This window comes from Trematomus bernacchii, unplaced genomic scaffold, assembly GCF_902827165.1.
Source record: "Trematomus bernacchii unplaced genomic scaffold, fTreBer1.1, whole genome shotgun sequence".
In the NCBI taxonomy this organism is placed as follows: domain Eukaryota; kingdom Metazoa; phylum Chordata; class Actinopteri; order Perciformes; family Nototheniidae; genus Trematomus; species Trematomus bernacchii.
Genome location: NW_022987828.1, coordinates 11,584,273 through 11,594,422, shown reverse-complemented (window position 1 = coordinate 11,594,422; position 10,150 = coordinate 11,584,273). Strand labels below are relative to the sequence as shown.

General features: G+C 39.3%; 1 protein-coding gene across 1 annotated transcript; it reads right to left on the bottom strand.

Annotated features, from left to right (window-relative positions):
• Positions 1-300: 300 nt before the first annotated feature.
• Positions 301-7,425, bottom strand: ubac2 (UBA domain containing 2). The gene is made up of 10 exons (XM_034152593.1): positions 7,256-7,425; positions 6,746-6,864; positions 5,191-5,310; positions 4,677-4,783; positions 4,159-4,282; positions 3,792-3,839; positions 3,426-3,534; positions 3,071-3,219; positions 2,645-2,791; positions 301-1,993 (listed from the first exon to the last, which is right to left on the bottom strand). The coding sequence occupies exons 1-10, from the start codon at positions 7,284-7,286 to the stop codon at positions 1,886-1,888; spliced, it is 1,062 nt and encodes a 353-aa protein (XP_034008484.1). The 5' UTR covers positions 7,287-7,425; the 3' UTR covers positions 301-1,885.
• Between the last annotated feature and the right edge of the window lie 2,725 nt (positions 7,426-10,150).

Sequence of the window (10,150 nt, the reverse complement as noted above, 5' to 3'; positions counted from 1 at the left end):
CAAAATATAAGAATAAATAAATGTGAAAGAAAAAATTTAAATAAATGTGGAAGAAAATACAGGAATAAATAATTCATGTACAAATAAATGGGCTAAATAAATAAACTTTGATTTGACTTTGATGGATTTGGCGCAAGAAGTACACTTCACTTCAGAGCCCTCAAGAGCCAGATATAAATGTTTATTGGCATAGCGTTGCTATTCAAGATTTTGCTAGTACCTCAAACTCAGTAACAGGAGTGTAAGTGAATACTGGGATCAGATGAAGTAAATACTCAGGAAAATCAATATCATCAAAAATTGTGTTTGACATTTGATTTATTCTTCAGATCAAATGATTCATTACAATTCACCAGAAAGTTGTCCATGCAACAACTTCCTCATCACACCCATATACTATTATACCACTCTTAGAATACATACACAGAAATGACAGACTCATCTCAGTGGTCATATATTATTAATAATTACGCACAAAATATAAAACTAGCATCTGTCTTTGACATCAATACACAGTGGCTGCAATGTTTCTTCTCTCGCACATGTTTGCATGTTTATATACACAAAGTAGAAACTATGCCGTACATAGTCTCCATAAATGTCTCTTGTCATGATATTGCATAATAAATATCACCAGCCTTTTAAGACTTAACAATATCCAGACATGTGTGCTGGTAGAGAAAAGACTCAAACTCAGTTAAAGGTGGGGTAGGTAAGTTTGAGAAACCGGCTTGTGATACACTTTTTGTTATATTCCATGGAATGCTCTTAACATCCCGATAGCAATGAATATCTTAAGTGCTTTGACAAAAAATCCATAAAAGAATTTCATCTGTGGAAGCCGTAATACTGTAAAAAGCACGACCAAATTTTTCCGGCTGTGTATTTTCAAATTCTAGCGCACTCGAGCTGGTTTCTCCAAAATTACCTACCCCACCTTTAAGACAGAATAAATAAAACCTGGGGAGTGAGTGCATGAAATGACGTCATACAGAAACAAGAGTGTGAAACATGACCTCCTCCTCAAAATGGATACTTTGTTTACGTATGGGCACCCATATCTGTAAATATGATTGTCATTTTTGGAAGAAGTCGCATCAAAGACCCTGAGATAGCTGTCTGTCACCCACAATGTACTTTTAGAGGGACGAATGGAGAGAAGTGGCTCCTACAGTTACTGTCAGTGAGGCTTTGTTAAAACATCGCACGCAGGAAAGGGTGGAGCCCTGCAACTTCTATGAAACACTGCAAAAGGAAATAACAACTGTGTGGATGAATTTTTTAATCAAATCCATTTGAAATGCTCTTTTTCGTTGTCATATTGATCATTTCTTAGCAGTAATCAGGGTCTAAGATGCTAGTTAAACACCAAAGCAAATGTGTTAACCTACTTGGCAATAAAACTGTTTCTGATGGTAAGCCGTTTTGAAAGTAGAGTGTCATTACAGGACAGTGGGTTTTATAAAATGTTATTTCCAACAGCTGTAAGTGGGATGGCAGCTGATTCCTGTGCTTCAGCCTCAAGGAAATAATCACCTCATATTCTCTTCACTGCCGTATATTTTTCCCAGGAAACCCCTCAGATATAGAGGTGTAACTCGTCTGCCTTGAGCTATGACGCCTGTTTCACACTACAGCGGCCTTCAGAAAGCTATGACGCAAATGTCTCCCAGCTTGTGCTTCACACCTCTTCATTAATCAGCCTGATATCGGAATTGGTTCAGGTTGAGTCAGCCTGACAACTGCTTCAGCGAGCAGTGACACAGGCTGTACAATTTGTCCATCATTCACTGTCTTTCATTTCCTCCGTGTTGCTTTTCGCTCCTTTGGTTTCTCCTCTTCCTGATTTCTTTCTCTGTCCTCCTCTGTTTGCTCTCTCACTCTCTCAGTGTTGCAAGAGGAAATTGGTTGCCATGTTTATGTCGTTGTTTGAAGCTCTGAGGGCCTCCAGGGCATCTGTCCTGGTAAAGCCCATTTCCACCAACAGGGCAACCTGAAGTTAAACCAAAAAAAAGCATCAGTTAAGATAGGATAAGAAGTGCTTTATTGATCCAGATTTGGGACATTTTTGCGCTGCAGCAGCATAAAAAGACAAGGCATTGTACATTAGAGAAATGAAAAGACATTCAAAATATAAACATCTCAAATAGCAATAAAATAGCATTAAAAAAGTAGAAAATATACATGTAGAAATACAAATGTACAGTACATTTAAGACAGAAGCAGCAGCTAAAGCATCACCTGGGAATAATACATAAGGGTGCCATGGACATAGTTAGGAATAGAGGGACATAAAATAATGCTTGAAGAAAATTGATGAACAAAAATAAGCAGTCTGTGAAGATTTTGAGTCTAGTTATTACACGTATAAAATAAAATAAAGTCTAGAAGGAAAACAAAGTGAACCAATACAGCCAGTGAAAAATGTAGAGATGTACTAATTGCTCATCCAGGGTCTTTACTAATTAATGATGGTTTGATCGTGCGCATAAAATCGCCAGTGGCAGTAACTAAATATCGCCAAGGGCATGCATGCACGCACGCATCATTTTCTGATTCGGCAGGTCAGACTTTAAAAAGATGCTTTGTCAGAATCAGCTAATGAAAATGCAGTCGGGGCAGAAACACAGAGATGAACGCCCACCTGCTCCTCGGCCACAGGAGAGTTGTCCAGCAGCGGAGACTGTGTGGAGGGTGGAGCCTCAGCCTGGGGGCGGGGCTGCATCGGGGGGCGGTTCGGTCCTCTCTGCCTGAGGGAGGGGAACAACCTGGTCCACTGTAAGAACCCAGGCTACACACAGACACAGAGGCAGAATCAAGCACTTTGGAAATACTTCGATATAGTAAGAAAACTGCATTTCTCTGACATCTATGAAAGCAAATTGGAGACTTTATAGATAACATAATAGATACTAATTAGGAAGCACTGTGAGGGGAGTTATATTCATTTTATTTTCAGTCCATTGTGTTTTGGTTCCTGATGCACTAGAGCCATCAACCTTATTCAAAGTAGTGTGTAGTTTTATTCTGAATAGGCCCAATTCTGCTATAAGTGTGTGTGTCCCTGTACCTGTGGCTGTGGCTGTGGCCTGGTGTTCCTCGTGGACTCGTTGTATTGGGCCAACATCAGCTGCTGGTCCAGAATGTCCATCCTCTGCTGCCTCTGGATGTCCAGAGTGGCCCCCATCCCCACAGGGGTCTCACTGCTCGGCTGGGAGGCTGGATGTTAACAGATGTTAACAACACATTACTAGGCAGACCAATAACATGTCACCCTGTGTAGAATACATGCAAAGTGCACACAATGAACAAACACAAGAGAAACAAAAACTCCATGCCAGGCCCTGCAACAGTAGTCATTAGGGTCAATTGGCTTTTTTTGGGGGAGCTTTTGTGTTTATATGATCACTTAATGATTTACTCACTTGAAAAGAGAGGCTCTAGAATATACCGCCCAATACAAGACACCCAGGCAGGTACAAAGAGGAGCTTCTGCATCCACAGGAAATTGGAGTGGTACAGTCCGCCTGAGATCTGTAAGCAAAGAAAAAATACGTTTTTAGGATTGAAGGTATAAGCAACAAGGTAGGTATATTGCTGTTGAGCAACAATTAATTAAATTACTTGTGAAATGTTATCACACAATCTAGAGCGAATTACCACAATCTTTATCCCATTTAAGTTTATTGTTTTGGATCTCTAGTCCACTCAAGTGCTGATCATGACTTCACGAAACACCCAGTACACTTTCTAGACACAGAGTAAATAACAAGAAGAATGTGGCTACTTACAAGTCCACTGAGTGCAACGAGCCACATGAAGGGACCGGACGTCAACAGCTGCCCCACAGAAACAGAGAGGATGACGGACACAATTAAAACCAGACTCGTTGGGGACAGAGTATTCTCAACAATTATGAATTGGCATATTACATTACATGTTACTTGTTAGACGCTTTTATCCAAAGCGACTTACATACTCAATACTGTGGGCAATCCCCACAGGAGCAATTTGGGGTGAAGTGTCTTGCCCAGGGACACAACGACATGCTGACTGCAGTGGGGTTTGAACCTGTGACCCCCTGATCCGAACAACAACGCACGACCCACTGCACCACTCGCCTCCCATATATCACCGCACTAGCAGACATGGGCTTACCTGCAAGCCTACTATGTAGACCAGAGACTTGTTGGTGATGTGGATGTGGCCCAGGACCTGGGTGACCGGCATGCTGGGGATCAGCCGGTAGAAAGGCACGAACAGAGAGAAGACCGGAGCGATCCTGAGAGAGGATGGAAAAGATATTATATATATATATATATCCAAATTATAAAATTGTCATTGTATGAAAAGATTGTATTAAAAGCAGCTTAATACAGATCACTAAAAAAAACATGGATATTAAAACTATATATATTTAGCAGTACTTTTCAGGAAATATAGGAAAGACAATATTAGGGTTTTTCTTCTTTGAATACAGACCATGTTTTCATATTTTAATTGCAGAATCTCCAGTGTTCATATAAGTGACAAACAGTTGTTCCCTTTCGAGACATGCAGCACATGCATTAGTAATTAAAAATAGTAAAAAATAGTAATAAAGAATATCTTATCTTATTATTTTATCTTAAAAGTGTATCGTCTATTGTGGCTAGTAAAGTGACAAATCTTCTCACAGTCCTGCGGGCAGTTCCTCCACCTCATAGTCAAACAGAAACTGGAAAGCCTGAGCCAGCAGGAAGTCCATCAGCGCAGAGAGAACCCACGTGCCAAACAGGAAGGACTGGAAGTAAAGTTCAAAATATAGAAGATTGGAAACATATCTTGAAAAGGTTGAGTCTTGTGCAAGTCTTTAAACATTTTACTACAATTTTACAAACAGTGCCATTGCCAAATGTTGTTTACACAGAGAACTGCTTCGTGAAAGATGAGGAAGTTGTGTGAACTCTTCTCTAAATGATACACAGGTACAATTTATATTGATTCTGATTGATGATCATACTTATAATCCTATTAGAAAAGATCTTAACATTTAGCTTTTGTTTATGAGAGTAAGTAGAGTGTGAAATGGCAATTCATCACACTAATTCCATCTATTGTAGTTTCATCTAGTTCACATAACAACATTAGCAAGTTTATTAACTTTGTATGGATCTTTGTGTTAATCTATCACTGATTATTGGTACTTACAGCGAACTTCCTGGTTCCAAATCTCCTCTCAAAGATTCTGAAGTTGTAGATGAGCAGGCTGCTACAGAAGGCGTCCTTCACGTCCAGACAGATCAGCCTGCCAAACAACAACCTCCACACCTGCAGCAGGGGGGAGAGAAGAGTTATACTCACTACACATACCTTATACAGGGGAAGATGGACAAATTGATACTTTGTGAAATGATGCCTTTCTGAAAAACAGAGCGTTTATATCTCACATAGCAGAGCCCTCAAGTAGCACTACATTTCAAATTATTATCAAACTCTTGTCATGATAATGATTCATGTATTTAGGGATTCTAGTGTTTAAAACCCTTTGTCCCCAAAACCTGTGTTTATTTGATCTCTTTGTATCTCCACCAATGTATAGATACAAACATACTATTTTTACATTAGAGAAATTACATACTCAAATAGGCAACCCTTTCACTACTAGGTTAAAGGTATATAAAAACAAAAGAACACAGAGACAGAAACCCAATCAAAGTTCCAAACATTGTAAATAATCATACCTTACATGTTTATTTATAGCCTTATTTTTTTTTTTTTAAATGCTTGCAAAGTGAACTACACATTTAAGATTTCTTGTCACATCCAGTACACAGGTTAACCTGACAGATGTGCATAGATGTATAAACATACCAACTGTCCAAAATCCATACTAGCCCTTTCCTTTCAACAACTTCTGAATACAGTAACAGAAAGATATCAAATTATTCTGCCCTTCATACATAATCCCTGTGTTAAGAACAATCAGATTTTGATTGATACATTTTATTTCGAAAAAGTAAAATAAATAATTACAAAACAAAAAACATATTGCAGTGCATAGTCATGTAAGAGAGAGAGAAAAAAAAATGACATTTACAACAACAACAACAACAGCATTAGCAACATAAACAGTCCCACATCTAGTGTTCGAAAAGGAGTGAGAAGAAGTATAATTTATTTAATTTCACCCCCTTGTCCCTAAATGATTTATTTATAATCTATAATCTGCAATAATTATTATCATTATTATTAATTATCTGCTTTACCTGTTGATTGACATATATACCATTACATTACATTACATGTTACTTGTTAGACGCTTTTATCCAAAGCGATTTAGCAATTTGGGGTGAAGTGTCTTGCCCAGGGACACAACGACATGCTGACTGCAGTGGGGTTTGAACCTTGATCCGAACACCAACGCTCTACCCACTGTGCCACACGCCTCCCTAGTATACCTATACACATATGTACATACATACATACACATATATACTATACATATATGCACATATACACATAGTCAAACACCTTCCCCATCCAGATCACATTTTAAAGCATGTAAATTCTATAATAAATTATTAAAGCTTGGTTTTGCATGAGTTTCCCCACACCTCCACATAGTAGGTAATGTATAGAACTATGAGAGTGGCAGTATACGAGTTCTGCTTTAAAATATCTTTAGTTTTATATCTGGAGATACTGGGTATGGTTGTTAGCCCCTCACCAGTGTGTGTTTCTCTCAGACAGACAGGAGACATACCTGGTGCTGTGTGACCTGCAGAGTGTATACGAACAGCTCCTGGTACTGAGGCAGCAGGGTGAGCATCACAGTCAGACAATTGAGAACCAGTAGTAGGCCTTTAGACAGAGGAGCCTTGTCTGTAAACAACACATACACACACACACAACATCTTGCTTATTATGTTACAGTAAATTAGACCACAGCTTTGTCAATTGAAGGGAGAGAAGTGGCTGATTTCTGTATGGGGGCAGGGCAGACAGTAGCTGGTTATTTAGGTTTTCAGTGGACTCCCCTTTCCACATATTTGTATTATTTTAAACGACGAAACCTTTGCTGAACACACTGACTAAATACATATGAAGTTTATTAACCAAACGCAGGTTTAACGTATACATAATACCAAGAGTAAATGAATGACAGAACAATGCTAACGTGGGTTAGCTAAGCTAGCTGTTGTAACTGACAGGAGGAGCGATGAGAGGGTAGCCACATCACGGCTGTCGTTTACCGGGGATCCGGGATACTTACACAGCCCCCGAGAGCCGGTGGTGGTAAACATGGTGTCCAGAAGAGGTAACGAAGTCCCTTATTCCCAAAGCCAAACACAAACCAACTCTAAAACACCGAAATAAAGTTGTAGAAAGGATCCATGCTGTGTGAGGAAAAAGATACAGCGGACAGCGGTAAAGGGGATCTGCTACAGGAGCCCGAGAGGCCCAAAAAAGGTGAGTTTGCGGTCCGCTGACGTTAAGTAATACTGGCCAGCAGAGGGCAGTGTCGCTCTGCAGTGAGGAAGAGATGAGGATCACCAGATATTTTGATAAGATAATTTCCAAACGACTATTTTACAGTCAGGTCTTTATTGCTGAGGGAAGAATAGAGCATTAAGGAAATCAATAAGTTATGCATTTGGTCCAGTGCTCAATTGCTAACAAATATAAGCATTTCCATTTAATTTATCTAATGATTATACAAATAATAATATTTATACAGTGATATCAATAAAATCATATTACTGTGATCAAAATCATACAGAAAATAAATGTATTTGGGTCTTAAGTGATAATTATAATGCATGTTCAAATAAAAGTAACTCAACAAAAAGTATTAAACAACTCAAAATTATGAAATAAAAAGCTAAAGTAATCATAAAATAATAAAACATCCAGTCTTTACAGTGCAGACAACAAATACTTATTGTAATATTAACAATAATTATTATAATAAAATGTGTCTCTCTCTAAAAAAGGAAATCCACATTCAAAACAAGCAAGCCAAAAATCTTCAGGAGAAAGTCAACATAAAACAATATAAAAGAACGTACGAGAAATAGATTTGAACAACCTTTAAAAATAAAAGGCTTTAAAGAAAATAAAACTTATTTTGCTGATGAGATCAAATTATTTTAAGCTAACCTGTAAATATATTTTATGAATGATCATGTGCATCCACACAGACACGGCAGTGACACCAGTGTCCTCTCCATGTGTAACTTTGTGACCCCCAGGTTAACAACCAGATCTAACAACTGTGGCCCTCGTGCAGCTGGAACCTGCTCACACCAACGGGATGCTGTCGATATGATCCTTCTTATAAAGGGCATTTTCCTACCCACGATGTCCCCCTGCTGTTATCTGATGCCCCTCAGACAGGGTTCCCCAGGCTCTGATGCTGGTCTAATAATGTTTGTCATTCATGATCCATTTGCTCAGTATGTTCATGGGTTGTATATGCAGAGAAGCAGCAGACAGGGAGTGTTTCATGTCTTGAAGCCATGTGGTGAGCCTGCTGACTGAGAGGTAACTGTTAATTATCCTCGGGGCCCTGAGCAGGATGTGGCCACATAGAGTCCAGATTAATGTCTTTTTCTTATGGTCCTCTTGGCCTTATACACACAGTGTCATATCTTGTCAAGGTCCAGACTTCCTTTGCAGCGGTCCGGCTTTGTCTTACACTTCAGGCTGCCAGATTTCTTCACATCCAACCCTGTGTGTACCTTCATGCCTGGCTGTGATTGCTCCTGAGCCAATTGATCCCATGCTTATTTTTCATCCAAGTACATTTGAAAAGATATGGCGAACAGCTGTCTAATAGTGTTGCGTTTCCCCATCATCCACAGATGCATTGTGCGTGTTAGTTCCCATTGGTTAGTTCCCACCCATTAGGTCTATTTGGCTGCTTGTGGTCAGATGTGACTGCAGAGCAGAGCTCAGGAACAGATTGCTAATTGTGTTTCAGACCTTCTCTGTCACTGATGTAGGAGAGAGGTCTAAAAAGGTTGCTTTGCCCCTGTTCTCAATCAAAGATAATCAGATTAAACAGCGCAGAGATGTGCATGTGTGTATGTGTGTGTGTGCTTGTGTGTGCTTACCAATAAAGAGACTCCAGATTTGGAGACAGCCTTGACTCCTGCTGTTTGCTTTGTTCATTAAGAGGAGATGAGCAGATGGTTTGCTGGTCTGTTGTGCACTACACACACGCGGGCACACACACGCACACACGCGCACACACACACACACGAGATGCAAATACACATACACACATGCATGCTCCGTCCTGTCACCTTAGCTTTATCCTCCATTTATCTTTTCCATTACACATCTCTCGGCAGGACAATACTCTGTGAGATGTGAAGGGTGTGTGTGTGTGTGTGTGTGATTGTTTGTTTGTGTGTGTGAGAGTGGAGAAGAGTAGAGCGGTGTTGAATGAAGTCGCAAACCTTTTTAAGACAGCCTCTGAGGTGGTCATCTAAAAAGCTGATGACTCATTCACACATTCATGTATGTGAATTATTGCTTTTCACTTGTCAGCCACTCTGTATTCAGGAAGAATAGCTTGTAACCGAGGTATTGTTTTAGCCCCGCTGTGATAGCTTATCTGCCTGTGTCCAGGAAATGGCACTGAACATTTATACAAGGTTGCAAATGAGCAAAATGTGGCGTTCTTCAAGGATTCTTTGGGCACAACAAAGGACTTCAGAACAATGTGAGATTTATTACTTGTGACTCAGAAACCTGCACATTCTTAGCATCTACTGTGTGTCTTGAAGTAAAATAAGTGCTACAAATATCTTAAAACAATCAACAGAGTTTGTGATCGTTGACCCTTCATATATTTGATTAAATGTTCATTCATTAGCCCATCGGTCGAGGAACTCTTGGTGTAGTTTTTTACCTCTTCAGCCTCTTTGCTATTACTGACATAGAACAGCTCAGATTTACTTTGTCAAATATCTCTCTAATGTGTATGCAGAAATACTTTTTTACCAATTCTAAATGACAAGTTTGGATATAATTGATTTATATCACCAGACATTTTTAGGGCTGTATTTCAAAACAAGTACCAAAAGAAAATCAATAGTTTGCAATTAGGTACAGTTCCAGCTACTACAATTATGAAATGTAGCCAGCAAAGATTATACAA